At 49.6% G+C, this 18,904-nt stretch overlaps 1 protein-coding gene across 1 annotated transcript in view; it reads right to left on the reverse strand.

Annotated features, from left to right (window-relative positions):
* MYOM2 (myomesin 2) overlaps positions 1 to 18,904 on the reverse strand; it is a 63,946-nt gene that overhangs the window by 20,687 nt on the left and 24,355 nt on the right. Inside the window, exons 12-20 of the mRNA XM_070364250.1 lie at positions 15,487 to 15,686; positions 14,844 to 14,897; positions 9,774 to 9,901; positions 6,455 to 6,638; positions 5,543 to 5,717; positions 5,065 to 5,186; positions 3,255 to 3,442; positions 2,011 to 2,137; positions 730 to 908 (exon numbers count right to left, since the gene is read on the reverse strand). Coding sequence (XP_070220351.1) covers positions 730 to 908; positions 2,011 to 2,137; positions 3,255 to 3,442; positions 5,065 to 5,186; positions 5,543 to 5,717; positions 6,455 to 6,638; positions 9,774 to 9,901; positions 14,844 to 14,897; positions 15,487 to 15,686 — 1,357 coding nt within the window. The remainder of the gene's footprint in view (positions 1 to 729; positions 909 to 2,010; positions 2,138 to 3,254; positions 3,443 to 5,064; positions 5,187 to 5,542; positions 5,718 to 6,454; positions 6,639 to 9,773; positions 9,902 to 14,843; positions 14,898 to 15,486; positions 15,687 to 18,904) is intronic.

Consider the following 18,904-nt stretch of genomic DNA (forward strand, 5'->3'; position numbering starts at 1 on the left):
CCTTCATCACATTTTTATTACGAACATGCTTTCTTTGTATAAATATCATGTTCTTCCAGGTCAACCAGCCATGCAGAGGAAGTCAGGGGATCAGGAGGGGAGACGAGATCCAGGGGCAGGGCCTCAGGTCTGAGCCACTGACCCAACCCTCATCAATAACCAGACCCGTCACCGCTGAGCAGGCGCCACTGACCTGACCCGTCACCACTGACCCATCACCACTGACCTGACCCATCACTGCTGAGCTGTCACCACTGACTCATCACCACTGACCTGACCTGTCACCGCTGACCTGACCCCAGTGACTACTGCCGGAGCTAGAAATAGAAACATTTGGAGAATAAACTCTTCAGATGTGTTCACACTGTGTATGTGTGTGTGTTTATCAGATAGACGTCCACCAGCAATCATATGAATCGAGTAAATAAAACACAGAGTCAGTGTGAAAAGACGTAATTCCAGTCATCACTGTGGATGGTACATCCACGCAGCCAGGACCGTGAGGTCTCAGCACTGTCAGGGGTGGTCGTGCGGCGGCAGGGAGAGGAAGCTGCCCTGTGCAGACGGTCCCCACACGCAGTTGCTGCGCAGGTCTGCAGAGGGCGGGCAGTCCAGAACCCCCAGCAAGCAGGAGGGGTACCCAGTCACACACGCCAGCCCCTAGGGGCCTCGGGCTAGACCCCGACACAGCCGCTCCCGAGAAGACAAGGCCTGAGGGGCCTGCGTCACCTTCAGGTAGCGATGCGGTGTGGCAGTCTCGTGGACAGTGAGCCACTCTCCGGAGTCCTCCTCTTTGTAGTCCACGAAGTAGCCAGAGACAGGGCTGCTGCCCGAATACACTGGGGGTTTCCAGAGCAGCACCAGGGACGTGTCCCGGACCTCACAGAACGTCAGGTCGTAGGCAGGGCCTGAAAGCGCACAGACGCCCGAGTCCCCACGCTCGCCCAGGACCCGCAGGCCCGTCCCGCAGAGAGAAAGGCGTGCAAGACGGTACCCGCCCACATCTGCCTGGACACCCGAGCATCACAGGACTCACCCAGGGACCAGGCACCTGCTCCACCACCAGGGGACCCCTCCCGCTGCGACAGCACCGCTGGGGTGGGGCTGACCCCCCACCCAGGTCCAGAGGAACCCTGAGCAGTGAAAGCAGGAAGGGCCACAGCCCCGCCCTGACTAATCACTCTAAACCCCCACAGCCTCAGGGAACTTCCACAGCTTTCTCTTCCACTGACTTTTCTAAGGGGAAAAAATTAATATCACTAAAACCACTCTCCTCCCTCCCTGCCCAAAAAAGAAGGGAAAAAGCAATATAATTTGGCCCCAAAATTGAAAATTTTGAGCCTCAGAATTTCTGATATTTTAGGCTTCAACTTTGGGTTTACTGTTTTATGTTGTTTGGTTTTGTTCAAAACGTGAGCATAGTAACCATTGCATTAGGGACCCTGACAGACTGGGTACCCTGACAGGCCCTGATGGGCTGGATCAGTTTCTCTGGATACGCCCAGTCTTTGTGAATTTGTGAAAACACATCTGTGCATGTAGAGCTCTGAGTAAATGCAGATCTTTGACGACGAGGCCCTTCAGAACCAGAGACCCCGGGCTCCTGGGTGCTCTGGGAGGGGGTCCTGAACAAACGCACAGCCAGTGGCATCCAGCTGCCCCACGCCAGTCCCGGCTCCCGCCTCCTCCGGGAAGCTGGGCTCCCCCCACCCCTGGAGCAGGTCCGCCCTGGACCAGCCTCTGGCCACAGCGTCTCTGACTCAGGGGAGCCGGGCTCAATCTGCAGCGGAGGTGGGTGGCCTCCCGTCTCACATGCCCCCTTGTCACTGCCTGGCTTGTGTGTCTACCGCCTGGACACAGGGCAGGTCACCTGATGCCCAGCCCTGGCCCGTGGGGGCGGTGGTGTCAGAACCTGTGAGGGGGACTGAGCATCTGCTGGCTGGGAAGCCTGCACCACAAAAGGCCCCTCCTCTGGGCAGCCCTGTGTATACAGGAGACACCCCCCCTTACCTGGTTCCGGCATCGTCCAGGCCTCACACTTGAACAGCTCGCTGGGGTCCGATGGCTGCCCGATCCCTGCCATGTTGGCGGCAGCAATTTTGAATTCATAGAGCGAGCCTTCAGTCAAGCCCTCCACCTATTCAGAGGATATGTCTACATTAACACTGAGCCCACAGACACAGAAGACAAACTTACTGTCATCAAAGGGGAAAGGGAGGAGTAAGTCAGGAGACTGGGATCAATGTCTGACATACACACGCCTGTGCATAAAACAGGTGAGCAACAATGACCACAAGGACTCCACTCAGCGTCTTATGAGAACCTCTGAGGGAAAAGGACAGGCACACGCCTATGTGTGTGTGTGACTGAATCACTGTGCTGTACACAACAGTGTAAATCAGCTCTACTACTCAACTTCTAATTATTAAGCAAAACGAAGCTGCATCACAACCCACTGTCCATCAGGGGAAGCAAGCATTTCCGGCCGATCGAGGAGCCGGTCAGTGAGTCCAGCCCGCCTGCCACGGGGCCATCCCCACTCTCCCTCTCACACAGTTCCCTTGTGCACTCCATACGCCCTCCCTCGGGGACGACTTGATGACCCGGTCGGGAAATCAGGACTCAGAGATGAGAGCCACGAGGGGCCAGTGGCAGAGCGGGGTGGGGACGGGGCACACGGCCATGTCACCCTGCAGACGGTGTGACCGTCACCCACGACCCTGGTGGGCAAACAGCACCTCGCTTATTTCTCTCCGAGAAACCCTGAGTGGCGGCTCACAAGGAGGGGCTCCGGGAGCAAGAGCAGTGGCCAAGGGTCCGCCTGGGACTTGATTCTAGGTCTTTCTTGCCCTAAGTCCTCATGGCCCCGATTCCCTGCACCTGGACTCGATGTACACCTGAGCAAGTGACTCGCTGAGGGGCCTGGACACACACGGGCCTGGGAGACGGGCACACACAGGCCCAGCAGCGCCGTCTCCACTGCCTCCGCCCCTGCCTGCTCCGAGTACAGAGCCTCCTGCCTCCAGCGCCGCTACCAGCCCACCAGCCCCGGGAAGCAGCCCACCGCCCCGCTCTCCTCCCTGCTTCTCAGAAGAAGATGCTTCCTAAGGGCCTCAGGTCTCACACTGTTTTCATTCATCTTTGCTTCTGTGTCAAATTCTCTAACGTCACTGAACTCTGAGACGCTGGAGGGGGGACTCCGCCCCCCGGGGAGAAGTCGCCAGGCAAGAGGAACTGAACCCGCAAGCACCCACCGTCAGAATCCTCTCTTTAAGCGGCGAGGAGTTGACCTCATGCCAGTTTTTGTGGTGAGCCTCCCGCTTGTCGACGTAGTAGCCGAGGATGGGGGAGCCGCCGCTGAACTTGGGCACCTTCCAACCCAGGATCATGGAGTGGCCGTCACAGTTCAGGAGGGTGATCCCATAAGGGTGGGAAGGGACGGCTGCAGGAGACACGGCGGGAAAGTCACCCGCGTCCCAGCGCCTCAGCCCGAGACCCCACGGCCACCTCTTCACCATGGGTGGCACCCCGGCCCCGCACCCTCCTCCTTCCTGTCCTGCCTCCCTGCCCCGTCTCTGCTGCTTCTTTTAAAGAGAATGGTTTTATAAAGGGCTTCCCAGGGGAAACATGTGGTAAAGAACCCACCGTCCATGCAGGAGGCTTAAGAAATATGGGTAAAAGCCTCTCATACGAGTTCACTGCAATCTCTAAACACACCTTCCAATACATACACAGGTCTTCTAATATTTCAATAACACAAGGGCCAAGAATTATTTCAGTCTGGCCTGGACATGTGAAGTAACAGGCTCTCCCCGCTCCTCTAAGGAAAAGCTGGAGAGAGCAGCTTTCTCGTTATGCCTATGAAGGACTGCCAAGCCTCCCATTGCCGGCGATGACCAGTACCCTTAGGCCAGGGAGCCTTAACTTCCTACACAGTCACAGAAACTTCAGACTAGTTCACATAAGCACGACTTCATTTCCTTTGACTGCCGTGTTTGGAAGTGGACCATCTTTTCCCACCAGGATGGCAAGGATATTGCTGCCTCTGCTTGACTCTGAAGACCCCACGGCACACCCCTCACTGATACCCAAACACAGCTGCCCAGAAATGAGCTGCCCCTATTATGGGACTAAATCACAAATGACTGCTTTTCCTTTAGTAGGAATGACTTGAAGAGGCAAGTGGTAATGTTTGAAAGTCCCTCCTGAGAAAACCTGATAGATTAAGACAATGACCATAAAATAAAAGGAGCATTAATGTTTCACTATATTGCCCACCAAAGTATTATCAGATTTGACATTCCTTGGAAATTCCAGTAACATTATTTACTGTTAAAAGGGAGATCATAATTTCTGAAGATGCTTTTAGATTTAGATGGAGACAGAAATAAAGAGCAAAATGTGTCTCTCCTAAGTAAAAATAATATCCATACTCTGATTCAAAATGTGTATAAGAGATGATCTTGTTTCAAAATGTTCATGGGTACTTTTAAGCCTTGTGTTCCACTTTATATAAAATAATTATAAACAATTATAAAATGCAGAACTGCACAGATCAAGTTTCCTAGGGCACAATGCTACAAGCTAAGACACAAATTGTTCAGTGTGGTCAATATAATAACTCTAAAGATCACCATTTATGAACAAAGCCACAAAGTTACATAAACATTTGAAATTTTCTGGAATGACTAAGTTCCTTGAACTAAGAATAGCTGAAAAGGCCATTGATGTTCTATCTTAGCATCTTATTTTGAAAGGAAACAGTCACACCCTATAGCATGCACTTTAATGTGGACACGTGTGCTTGGAAACCAATGTGACCTCTAATAACATTTCCTATTTTTAACGCATATTATCATTTCCCCTGTCACCCTGGCATTTGCAAGACAAGTAGCCAATTGATGAGAGGGCTCCATGTAACTGCGTGTTTTTCTGCTCAACAATTCACATCCACGCTTCCCCACGTGTAATGTTCCAAACGGCATCATAACAGTTGACTCCTGCAGAAATGAAGACGTAGTGGAGAACCAGGAGCTGGTGCAGAGCGGCCAGAGAAGCACTTACTGAGGGCGGCCTGGACTTTGATGACGTCCGACTCCTGCGAGTTCTCGCTCGTGCCGACAGCATTAACAGCCTTAACTCGGAAGATATACTGCTCGCCGGTGGTGAGGCCATGCACCACAAACCTGGAAAATATGAATCAGGGGCGTGATGGCCAGGGGCAGCCCTTTGTCCTTCTCAACAGACACAGAAATTGCCTTGAACACACTAGAAACGTAGTCCCTGGGACTGGAAGGAAGTTTACTCTTCTGAGTGTCTCGTGAACGCCTAACATCCATCCATTCTCATCTGCAGTTGTAGTTCATTAGTTCCCGTCACCATTGGTGGGTCCCAGATTGAGGGCTGGAGGAAGCTAGACTCTGACGGGGGCCCAGAATGGATGCCCGCAGCGTCCCCCCAGCCCGAGCCGAGGGCCCTGGTCCCGGGCTGGGCCTCTCCTGCTCACTCGGGGGCAGGGGCGGGGGGTGCCGGGTGGCCACACCTGTTGTAGCCGATGGGCTTGTGGTTGCAGGGCTCCCAGACATTGGAGCCGGCCACAGAGCAGTCCACGTAGTAGCCCAGCAAGTCCTCCTCATGCTTCGGCCGGTCCCACTGCACGACCACCGAGGTCCTGGTGTTCCGGGACGCGAGGACGCGGCCAGGCGCCGAGGGTACCACTGCAGAGACAGGCGCACAGGCCCAGCGGCATCAGGGCCAGGGGCCACACGGGGGCCCACAGTCCCCTCGTCTACAGGGCCGGGGGCTTCAGTGAGGTTTGGACAACGAGGACAGAGCAGAGAAGGGGGCCAAGGAGGCACCAGGCAGTCCTCATACTCTGTCCCAAAGTGCCAGCCTGGCTCCCCAAGAAAGAAGCCCCATCACAGAGTTTCCCACCCCCGCCAGCCCTGGTCCAGACCCTCCAGCGTGCTCCTCCAGTAACACACGTGCTTTCTTAACTGGGGTGTAAAGCTAGCCATTTAAGAAACAGGACACGTTTCCAGCAGATTGAGAGGGCCAATGATGAGGGCCAGACTCAGCAAGGGCCTCAAATCAAACAATGATGCAGCCCTGGATCTCTCCCCTGGTGCAAGTCAGAATCCCTCTAACCCATACTAGACATCTTCAGAGACAGAATCGCAAGCCACATGGACCAGAACCCTAGTGCATGTAGGGTTGTATTGTTGTTTTAAAATATTTCTAACCCTTTTTTTGGCTTCATAAAAAGAAAATGGAACTTGGGAGAAATGTTGACCAAAACAAGGTAGAGAGATCGTCAACTCCAGCACAATGAAACTTTAAGACAACTTGAATTTTAACCCACAGGTGACATTAATGTCTTTGTCGACATTCGCTGTCCCGCGTGACGTTGCCCAGGGCCCGTCTCACACACGGGTCATGTGCAGGGACTGCTCACCAATGGTGTCCTGGGCCTGGATGGGGGCAGTGATTTCCGACGGGTCACTCAGGCCGTGCTTGTTTGCTGACAACACTCGGAACACGTATGGCTTCCCCTCGGCGAGGTCGAAGACGGCATATCTGGGGGACCTCACGGCCGTCTGGGCATTCACCCGCTGCCAGCTGCCGCTCCCCACCATGGACTGAGAAGACAAGGGCCCGATGGAAGCCACAGTCCCTGAACCCGCATCCCAGGGGGCGCTCGGCTCTGGCTCCCAGATTACACAGTGGGAGACAACAGCCAACGGCTCCTCTGAGTCCATCAACACCCCTGTTCTGAATTTTAGGAAAAGGAAGCCAATCTGGAGAAGGGGGTGAGAAACTACCCAAAGCTGGATATGTTAACAATGAAAATTTTTATGTGAAAGCCAATAAGTGATGGAAAACTTCAGGGAATCAATACATAGGTTGTAGCTCTAGTAAAGGTGAAATGAACTGTAAACAGAGCTAACCGAGGAGTAGATGCAGAAAATTCCATCAAAACTTCTCACATTTGAGTTTAAAATTTTCACTGTTTCCCAGCTGCTATAGTAGTCACAAAGTGACACCTCCCTAAATAATGCAATAGCGTAGGTACATTATGATTCCAAATGACACATATGTATTAAATGTGGCCACTTCAGTCATTGTATAAAGACCTTCATTGGGGTGAGAGAAAGTGTATCATTTTGTTAAATGTAATACAGCATGCCAACCACATCTACAATATGTGTGCATGTATGTGCTAAGTCTCTTCAGTCTCATCTGACTCTGTGCCACCCCATGGACTGTAGCCCACCAGGCTCCTCTGTCCATGGGATTCTCCAGGCAAGAATATTGCAATGGGTTGCCATGCCCTCCTTCAGGGGATCTTCCTGACCCAAGGTTTGAACCCGAGTCTCTTATGTCTCCTGCACTGGCAGACAAATTCTTTACCACTAGTGCCACCTGGGAAGCCCATATCTATGGGCTCGATACCAAGATACAAACACCTATAGAGGAAAGGACATGTGCCATGTTAACAATGACTATTTCACATGATCAAATTGTTGGTGATTTTCATTTTGTCCTATATATCATCTATGTATTTGGAACAACAAACTGGTTCCAAATAGGAAAAGGAGTTCGTCAAGGCTGTATATTGTCACCCTGCTTATTTAACTTATATGCAGAGTACATCATGAGAAACGCTGGACTGGAAGAAACACAAGCTGGAATCAAGATAGCCGGGAGAAATATCAATAACCTCAGATATGCAGATGACACCACCCTTATGGCAGAAAGTGAAGAGGAACTCAAAAGCCTCTTGATGAAAGTGAAAGTGGAGAGTGAAAAAATTGGCTTAAAGCTCAACATTCAGGAAACGAAGATCATGGCATCCGGTCCCACCACTTCATGGGAAATAGATGGGGAAAGAGTGGAAACAGTGTCAGACTTTATTTTGGGGGGCTCCAAAATCACTACAGATGGTGACTGCAGCCATGAAATTAAAAGACGCTTACTCCTTGGAAGGAAAGTTATGACCAACCTAGATAGCATATTCAAAAGCAGAGACATTACTTTGCCAACAAAGATTCATCTAGTCAAGGCTATGGTTTTTCCTGTGGTCATGTATGGATGTGAGAGTTGGACTGTGAAGAAGGCTGAATGCTGAAGAATTGATGCTTTTGAACTGTGGTGTTGGAGAAGACTCCTGAGAGTCCCTTGGACTGCAAGGAGATCCAACCAGTCCATTGTGAAGGAGATCAGCCCTGGGATTTCCTTGAAAGGAATGATGCTAAAGCTGAAACTCCAGTACTTTGGCCACCTCATGCGAAGAGTTGACTCATTGGAAAAGACTCTGATGCTGGGAGGGATTGGGGGCAGGAGGAGAAGGGGATGACAGGGGATGAGATGGCTGGATGGCATCACTGACTCAATGGACGTGAGTCTGAGTGAACTCCGGGAGTTGGTGATGGACAGGGAGGCCTGGCGTGCTGCGATTCATGGGGTCACAAAGAGTAGGACACAACTGAGCGACTGATCTGATCTGATCTGATGTATTTTCCAATTTTTTTATAATGTATTTAATTTTTATCAGTGATAATTACTTTAAAAACCAGGATTGCATGCCTAATGTAATATTCCCTCCTCTGGAGATGTGCCTTCCTTTCCAAAAAGAACATGATACGATACAGAAACTATATTTCAGTTTAATATAATTAAAAAATTTTTAAGATTTTTAAATATGTTTGCTGAAACTTGACCTTTCCAGCTCTGGGTAAGTCGATAAGGAAATATCCCTGAAGAGGGGGAGAGAAAACACCTTTCCTCCTCTGCCAGCCCTTCATCTGGGGTTTTCACGAGGCAAGAACTTTAAGTTAGACTCAGAAGAAAGAGGTTAACACGACTCTGCAACACAAGAAAGTCCTGCAGATAAGCGGGGAAAACTGAGGGTCGTTATACCTTCTGGTGTAACGAAAACTTCTGAAAACTGTTCATACTCTGCTTCTCTTCACCTTGTATTTCACGTCATTACTGGGTGGGACATTTGCTCGTGTCAGTGTTACAGACTCTACCTGTATGTTATGTGTACTGGATTGTATGTTATATTGTCATATAAAGTCAGTATCATGAAACCACAGTTACAGGATTCACGTGGCTACACGGGTTTTTCAACAGCCCATGACCCAGTCACAGGTCAGCGATTTGCACGAGTGGGTCACAAGCTGCATTTTCGTGTGATCGGCTGAGCAAAGCAGGAGGGAGGGCACGTGGCATGTAGTAAGGACACGTGTTCGGAGTTTAGGTGGGGGTGTACATTTACTGTGTACACACTCTTTCTTTGTGTGCGTCCAGACCTAAAAGCAATGACTCTGTGTAATCGTTCACCATCTGAACTGTGAATTGCTCAACACAGTCGCCACCACTGAGTAGTTACTCAGCTTATGAGCAAACTGAGAGCAGGGGCCGCTGTCCCCCTATGTCCCAAATCCTCAGAACCTGGGGCCTAGAATGTTCCAGCAGGAAGCACACTGCAGGCTCCCCCAGCAGAAGGCCGTCATGTGTAGCGGGACCCAGGGGCCGACTGGTCCGCACAAAGACCGCACAGCCAGAGCCCACCACGTTCCCAAGGCCACGTCCACCACAGCACTGCTCAGGCATTGCCGGCTCAGCCACTGCCTGCAGCTTCACGATGGAAAACCGTGTGGAGTCTCTGAGATGATCGATCCGAGAGCTGCCCACCCTGAGAACCCACGACCCAGCGCCTGGGCAGACCCGACAGGCTCGCTGCTCCTGGAAACCCGGCCAGTGTGTACCTTCTCAATGAAGTACATCAGCGGCTCCTTGCCCCGGGGCTCGGGGGGGTCCCAGCTTAGGACCACGTATGTCCTGCTGGTTTCCGAGGCATGAACGTTGGTGGGAGGTCCCGGGATCTGGACTTCACCTGGAGGAGGAATCCACACCATGAGCGCTGGCCGAAGCCCATCCCCCGCTACCCCGGCCCATCCCGGAGCAGGCGCCCCACTCCCCCGGCCCATCCTGGAGCAGGCGCCCCGCTCCCCCGGCACATCCCGGAGCAGGCCCCTCAGCTGCTTCACAGGCCCTGAAGGACTCGAGTGTCAGTGTCAGCTTTTGCTCCATTTCTATTTTGGGAAAGTCAGTAAACGGCAAGAACTGTTTCTCCAGAGCCAAAGTGTAATGAACGGGTGAAGATCATCCAAGTACTTTTGTTCCCAGTATAAGCCAGTTTGTAAGAACAGAATCTAATCCAAAGCTCATCCAGAATTTCAACTGGACGTGGGAGGGGAGGGTTCACCCAGAAGAAACAGGGCATGCGTGTGTGCTCAGTCGCTCAGTCAAGTCCAACTCTTTGCAACCCGTGGACTGCAGCCCACCAGGCTCCTCTGTCTATGGGATTCACCAGGCAAGAATACTGGAGAATACTGGTTGCCATGCCCTCCTCCAGGGGATCTTCCCAACCCAGGGATCGAACCTGTGTCTCTTATGTCTCCTGCATTGGCAGGCAGGTTCTTTACCATTAGCACCACCTGAGAAGCCCAAGAAATAGGGCATTTAACCAGACATGCAGCTCTAACTGGGAGGGGAGTCTATGCAGAGAAGGTATGAGCAACCGTGCTCTGCAGCAGGGAGTGGGGGCCTCCTGCTGGTTTCCTTTCATGACGCCCTCAAAGCACTGAGACTATACATCAACTAGCAAAGCACGTGGTTCCCCCCCACCTCCCCAGGTAGGTCTGGCCCACACCACAGGCACTGCCTTCCAGGTCTGTATACTTGGCATTCCCACGTGATATCCACTAGCAAGCAGCCATAACAGAACGTTGCATCAGAGCAGCCCGCCACCTCTGTTCTGCCACATGTCTCTCTCTAATAAAACGTTACGTGTCAGCGGTGTTATGTTTGGACGTGAGACCTTCTCGTAAGGAGTGGAGGCTCTCCAGACCCACAGTCCCAGTCACTGCGATACAAAATATTACGAGCTTCTGATTAGATTAGCACATGATTAAAGAGGTTCAGACATCCCCGGGGACATCTCAGAACCCTGCTCAGTATCCAGTTGCTCCCTCCAGACTCTGCTGCTGGCGAGGAGCTGCCCGGCTGCATGGAAACAGCACACACAAGCCTGGGTTTGTTTCATCAAGAGGCCTGAGACTGAGCTCATCACATTTTACAGGACACCAAAGCACAACCTGGTTTCACCCAGCAGCATCTGGCAAGTGGGCTGGGTTTCAGACAAGGAACCAGAGTGTATCCAGAAAGATGCCAAGTATGCAGGCAGAGCAGGGCCCCCGGGCCCACCTGCCGCATCCTCACCCAGAGAGACCCAGACAGAGGGAGGGCTCGGATCACCCGAACCCAGCAATGCAACCTCGCTTCCAAACTGAGTCCCAGCTTGTCTCAGAGGCACTTGACAACACAGGGACAAACCGCAGGATGGATGGAAGCCACGCAGATGACGCAGCAGCGGGAGCATGGAAGACAGTGCAGACTGGCCTCTCCCGCACGGTCAGACCTTAGGGCCCAGAGCAAAGTGCAGTGAGAAGCACTCGATCTGAGCCCAGGCAAGAAGGAAGAACCCTCCCTGTCAGCTGGGAACCCCCGATCAGGGCAGCATACTTTGTCATCCAGACCCCTGGCTCCAGCCTGAGCCCCTGAGCCCAGCAGAAGAGGAGGGTCTCTACATGGCCCCAGAAGCCAAGGCGGGGACCATGGACAGAAGCTGAGGTCTGTTACTGACCCTCTGACCGTGGAGAGGCGCCTTAGAGAGAGAGAAGCAGATGGAGGCAAAACAGAAAAGGGGATGTGCTCACAGTGGTGATGGTGGTGAGCACCACCCGCAGCCCTGCCTCAGCATCACGGCCTGTTCGCGGGCTGTTCTGAGGAGCCACGTGAGCACCGGTGAAAGCAGACACGTGATGTGCAAAGGCGGCCCAGGAAGGGATGCAGGAAAACGCAGCACCTTCCTGGGATCACACAGCCCGCCAGTGGCCCAGCCTGGGTCTCCCAACTTCAACTCTGGTTTTCTGTTCTGTAGACCCAAGGAAGCCCCAGCCTCCACAGCCCGCCCAGGAGACTCTCAGCTGTCAGTGAAACATAAAGTTTACTGGGAAGTTTTAGAACAGCCAAGAAGACAGGATTCAGGAGTGAACGACTGTAAATGAGTCTGCGGCATTCAGAGAAAAGGATGAGCTCAGTGAGTTGGCTACAGATGACCTGGCCCGGGACAGTGCAGTGAATGCTTGGATGTATAATTAGCAGGATGGAAACAATCTCATTATTTCTCCAAGAGCCTCTTCTAGTCTTTCTAAGAATGAAGTATCTATTCTTCCAGGGAACCACTCAAGAAAGGTTGCAAAAGCTAGATGATATTGAGAGAAGAGCATAGATATTAATTTAAATGTTTGCAGGAAGACATTAACCAACATTAAAATGATTAGAAAAAAATTAGCAAAACAATAAACATAAAAAATACCCTGAACTAACAGAAGAGCACTTTGTTAGCCAACAAAAATAACTTTTTTTTTTCATTAAAACAAATGGCATTTGCCAGCACTTTTCTAGTAAGAGCAATGCCAAGAAAGTTCAGCTTAGATGAAGAAAAGAGATACGGGTAGGAAAGGAAGAAGTTCCTCATAGCCCATTTTGAACCCAGAAATGGTTTCCTTGAAAACATCATGGCGTTTCTTTCTCTCGCTAAAGACTTATAGATTGGAAGAGGTAGTCGTTGTTTAAAACGAGAAAGGTAAGCAAATGAACTCTCCGATCCCTGTGTAAGTACACAGGTCTTTGTTTCAGATTTGGTTTGTTCTAGACCATGGACACTGCCTGTGCCCCACAGGCAAAGCCTCACATAGCAACTGAGGCCCGTGAGGTTGAACTCCAGGCCGTATCAACAAACCGACTCCAGCAATTCTCTGAGCGTCTGAGCCTCAGCCCTCCAGTTGGTATGAAACACTGCCTTCTTACGAGGAAACAGGAGACAAAACATGAAAGGTGTTTTCTGTAACTTTAGAAGACCTAGAAAGAAGACCTACTGTGTCTGTAAGACACACTCCCTTGGAATCAGCTGGAAAAGCAAGTCTTTGGAAATGGGTCATCTCTTCATTTGGTGCTTAGTGAATCACTGGCTGTTTCAACCCAAGAACACCCATATCTATGTTTCAAGAGGTAGCTGTTCTGCCCAGAGGGGCACAGTCCTGCCTTGGAAAGTGTGTCAGGAAATATTACTTCACACACACACACACACGCTTTTCACAGTGACCTTTACACAGTGCAGATTCTATCCTGGATATTCAGCATCTATGTAGCAACTTACATGGGGATTCCTTGGTGCCTCAGCTGGTAAAGAATCCGCCTGCAATGCGGGAGACCTGGGTTGGATCCCTGGATTGGGAAGATCCCCTGGAGAAGGGAAAGGCTACCACTCCAGTATTAGAATACTGGAGAATCCCATGGACTGTTTGGTCCATGGAATCGCAAAGAGTTGGACACGACTGAGTGACTTTCACTTTCACTTTATATAACAAGTTACAACCCTTCATTTTAAGTTATTTTTACCGTATTTGAACTCTGATGTGTCCACTCAGGGTAACTGAGATACTCCTCCCTTCACTGCTACCTTTAGAAGAAAAAGAGCTTCTTTTTCCCCTCTCAGGTCAAAAACGCGTATTTTGTACAGGCTGGTGTCCTACGAAACACCTGTTCTAATGTCATCAGGGTCATTTTTATTCATTGAAACACCTATGTTTTCATCAGTTGTTTGATGGTGGTGCTTTACTGTCATGTCGTGTCCGACTCTGCGACCCCACTGGCAGGCAGATTCTCTACCACCGAGCCACCAGGTTATGTCATGTCCGACTCTGCGACCCCACTGGCAGGCAGATTCTCTACCACTGAGCCACCAGGGAAACCCCTCTCAGTTGTACAGGGGGTCATTTTCTCAGCCTCTCCTAAACTATTTTCTTTTGTTATTTATTTGTTGGGCTTGCTTCTCAGTTTCTGCATTTTTCTGGAAGCAGAGGTTTTAATGGAGATGTTAATATTACCATGGGATTAACCAAAATTCGTCAAGGAGTTCCTCTGAGAGACACATGTTTGTTTTGAGACACTAAAGGAAAATTTTTACGGGGTAGAAGATACAGTGTTTGGGGGGCAGATTGAGGAGCAAATATGAAAATCAACCTCTGACTTTCTGACTCTGCAGCTCTCCAGGGAAAGAACCTGGGCTGTTTTTAAAAAGAGCTCAGAAGTACATCTCCCTGGACAGAAGCTCCAAATTAAGCTAGTTTTTGCATGTTTAAATTTTCATTCATTGTCCTCTGTGGATGGTAATCATAACTGCAATCAAAATGTTTGGATCCCGGTTAACAGTGCAGGATTCTCCTCCTCAGTGAATCGATCTTGCTACAGCAGGGAGAAATATCCAGAAGTGTTCAGAAAACCCAGTATACAAAGGGAAATGCAAACTTTCAAATCACAGGGACGTTATCTGATGGGAAAACTAGTCCCTCTTAGTTACAATGCTAGAAATAAAATTTGTGATTTAAAAGAAAAAAAAATGGAATACTGTTCATGCATGTAGTCCTGGGTAAAGGACTGCCTCCTTGGCCAGGAATCAGGGCTCAGGCTGGGCTGGTCACTGCTCCATGGCCCCTGCAGACGCTGGAATGACCCACATGAAGCCAGGACTCTGCTGACCTCCTCTCTCAGCCCTACCCTCTGCCTGCTCATCTTTCTGATTCAATGACCTTAAGCTGGGTCCAAAGGCTTTATTTCTACATGTGAAGAGCATACCCTCCACTCTCTAATCACAGCCCTAAACCCCTCTGGCAAAAACAGCCAAAAGGAAGTGGTGCCAAGCGCCTCACCTTCAAGTTCCTCCTGGTAGACCACGATGTCTTTCTCTCCCTCCAAGTGGACGGCTGCAGAGAGAAAGGTCGGTGCTGAATCTGAATCCAGAAAGCCTCTGCATTACGATGACAGCATCTGCACTAGGCTGAGGTGGTCTGAGTTGGTGTTTTGGAAGTGGGCTTAAGGAGAGCCAGTGTTTCTCAGCTCTTTGTACTGGATTCAAGAGACCACACAGCTCAGGACAATGCAGTGACCACTTCAAACGTCATTAAAGAGCATCGTTAAGGACACAATCTTGCTGAGGAATCTGAGTCACATGAAATTAAAATTTAGAAAGAGAGGGGCTTGGCTTCAATGCCTTCCAGCTCTCATTATGCACCGAACTGACAGAACCAGTGGATAAAGAAAAGTCTAATTCTGAACCAGTTTAACTGATTTCAGTGAAAAGCCTTAGGACGATGAAGAACCTGCCTTCCGAAGTGTAAACGTCAGTCTGGTGTCCACACTCCTAACGTGATCTCGAGGGTTGCCCGAAGCCCCTGGGCCACAGTCCTGCCGTGCTCAGCCCTGAGGATTCACTCAAGGCTCAGAGCCAAGTTGGGGGAAAGAGAAAGAACAAGCCACACAAACCTGCCGGACCTTGAACTCCAAAGGACCTACCTTGTAACCTTCTGAGGTCAACAGGGTCGAGGGCAGCCACGGCCTCGGAGACTCTGGAAGGCCGGCTGATCCCCGCGCTGTTGACAGCCCGCACGCGGAATATGTAAGACCTTCCCTCAAAGAGCCCAGTCACGGGGTATTTACAGATCTTCACGGGGGCGTCATTGCACTGTATCCAGTTGTCGGTTCCCACCTCGCATCTTCAGAGCACAAAAAAGAGCAGAGAGTAACAACTGCAGCAGTCTAATACGTGTATGCAAGGAGATCAGACCCGTCAATCCTAAAGGAAATCAACCCTGAACATTCATGGGAAGGACTGACGCTGAAGCTGAAGCTTCAATACTTTGGCCACTTGATGTGAAGAACCGATTCACTGGAAAAGACCTTGGTGCTGGGAAAGATTGAGGGCAGGAAGAGAAGGGGACGACAGAGGATGAGACGGTTGGATGGCATCACTGGCTCAAGGCACATGAGTTTGAGCAAACTTAGGGAGATGGTGAAGGACAGGGAAGGCTGGTGTGCTGGAGTTCATGGGGTCGCAGAGAGCCAGACATGACTTGGCAACTGAATAACAACAGCAGCATTCATTATACACACGTATAACGGTTACAGTGGGAGAGCATCTCCCAATTTGTTTTGGTTTCTGTTATTAATCCAACGTAAACCCTGAACAATGCAAGTCTGACCCTAGCATAGCATCAAATTATCGCCCTGATGGTGCATGTTTTACCTAAACACATAGCTTTGTTTGATGCCGCTGCTGCTGCTAAGTCGCTTCAGTCGTGTCCGACTCTGTGCGACCCCAGAGACGGCAGCCCACCAGGCTCCCCCATCCCTGGGATTCTCCAGGCAAGAACACTGGAGTGGGTTGCCATTTCCTTCTCCAATGCAGGCAAGTAAAAAGTGAAAGTGAAGTTGCTCAGCCGTGTCCGACTCTTCGCAACCCCATGGCCTGACTAACTAGTGACAATCTCTTTTGCTCTAGGGTGTGTATTATGTGGATAAAGACCTGGCATGCCTGTATCCACTTTGCTTTCATGTAGAAAACAAGTCAAAGGATGGAACCAAGACACAAGGACCAAGACATACGTGTTGGATGAGAAAGAGAACTTAACCAATATTAAGCGAAAAAAAAAAGAGCTCCTTGTTCTTTTCTGAAATAACCCCCTTATGCCAATGCATTTATCACATACAAAACCTTAAATTCCTACCCAGAACCATCCTCTTATAACCAAATAGCTTATACCCTTCTCTCTTACTTCTGAACTCATGATCTTTGACTGTAATTTCATCCAAGAAGGGAAGCAAAAAGCAAAGAAAAGGAAATATATAAGCATCTGAATGCAGAGTTCCAAAGAATAGCAATAAGAGATAAGAAAGCCTTCTGCAGCAATCAATGCAAAGAAATAGAGGAAAACAACAGAATGGGAAAGACTAGAGATCTCTTCAAGAAAATTAGAGATACCAAGGGAACATTTCATGCAAAGATGGGCTCGATAAAGGACAGAAATGGTATGGACCTAACAGAAGCAGAAGATATTAAGAAGAGGTGGCAAGAATACACAGAAGAACTGTACAAAAAAGATCTTCACGACCCAGATAATCACGATGGTGTGATCACTGACCTAGAGCCAGACATCCTGGAATGTGAAGTCAAGTGGGCCTTAGAAAGCATCACTAAGAACAAAGCTAGTGGAGGCGATGGAACTCCAGTTGAGCTCTTTCAAATCCTGAAAGATGATGCTGTGAAAGTGCTGCACTCCATATGCCAGCAAATTTGGAAAACTCAGCAGTGGCCACAGGACTGGAAAAGGTCAGTTTTCATTCCAATCCCTAAGAAGGGCAATGCCAAAGAATGCTCAAACTACCACACAATTGCAGTCATCTCACAGGCTAGTAAAGTAATGCTCAAAATCCTCCAAGCCAGGCTTCAGCAATATGTGAACTATGAACTTCCTGATGTTCAAGCTGGTTTTAGAAAAGGCAGAGGAACCAGAGATCAAATTGCCAACGTCCGCTGGATCATGGAAAAAGCAAGAGAGTTCCAGAAGGACATCTATTTCTGCTTTATTGACTATGCCAAAGCCTTTGACTGTGTGGATCACAATAAACTGTGGAAAATTCTGAAAGAGATGGGAATACCAGACCACCCGATCTGCCTCTTAAGAAATTTGTATGCAGGTCAGGAAGCAACAGTTAGAAGTGGACATGGAACAACAGACTGGTTCCAAATAGGAAAAGGAATACGTCAAGGCTGTATATTGTCACCCTGTTTATTTAACTTATATGCAGAGTACATCATGAGAAACGCTGGACTGGAAGAAACACAAGCTGGAATCAAGATAGCCGGGAGAAATATCAATAATCTCAGATATGCAGATGACACCACCCTTATGGCAGAAAGTGAAGAGGAACTCAAAAGCCTCTTGATGAAAGTGAAAGTGGAGAGTGAAAAAGTTGGCTGAAAGCTCAACATTCAGAAAACGAAGATCATGGCATCTGGTCCCATCACTTCATGGGAAATAGATGGGGAAACAGTGGAAACAGTGTCAGACTTTATTTTGGGGGGCTCCAAAATCACTACAGATGGTGACTGCAGCCATGAAATTAAAAGACGCTTACTCCTTGGAAGGAAAGTTAGGACCAACCTAGATAGCATATTCAAAAGCAGAGACATTACTTTGCCAACAAAGGTCCGTCTAGTCAAGGCTATGGTTTTTCCTGTGGTCATGTATGGATGTGAGAGTTGGACTGTGAAGAAGGCTGAACGCCAAAGAATTGATGCTTTTGAACTGTGGTGTTGGAGAAGACTCTTGAGAGTCCCTTGGACTGCAAGGAGATCCGACCAGTCCATTCTGAAGGAGATCAGCCCTGGGATTTCTTTGGAAGGAATGATGCTAAAGCTGAAACTCCAGTACTTTGGCCACCTCATGCGAAGAGTTGACTCATTGGAAAAGACTCTGATGCTGGGAAGGATTGGGGGCAGGAGGAGAAGGGGACGACAGGGGATGAGATGGCTGGATGGCATCACTGACTCGATGGACGTGAGTCTGAGTGAACTCCAGGAGTTGGTGATGGACAGGGAGGCCTGGTGTGCTGCGATTCATGGGGTTGCAAAGAGTCAGACACGACTGAGCAACTGAACTGAACTGATGAGAATGGATGATAAATTGCATTTCCAGTAATTTCACAGCTCCCCTTGGTCTCCCTCCCAGGATCAGAGCTCCATTCCAGGTAAAGGAACAAGAAAGTTAAAACTCCTTTTGCATCAGAGATGACCTACCATCACGTTATTACTCAAAGACAAATCCCAATATTTTGTGCATTATAACATCAATATTTTCTACTTGGAAACAAGAAGAAAATACTATTTAACCAAAAAGAAGATGGGCCTTCGGGTGTGAATGAGCTGGCATCC

This window comes from Bos mutus, chromosome 27 (genome assembly GCF_027580195.1).
Source record: "Bos mutus isolate GX-2022 chromosome 27, NWIPB_WYAK_1.1, whole genome shotgun sequence".
NCBI lineage: Eukaryota > Metazoa > Chordata > Mammalia > Artiodactyla > Bovidae > Bos > Bos mutus.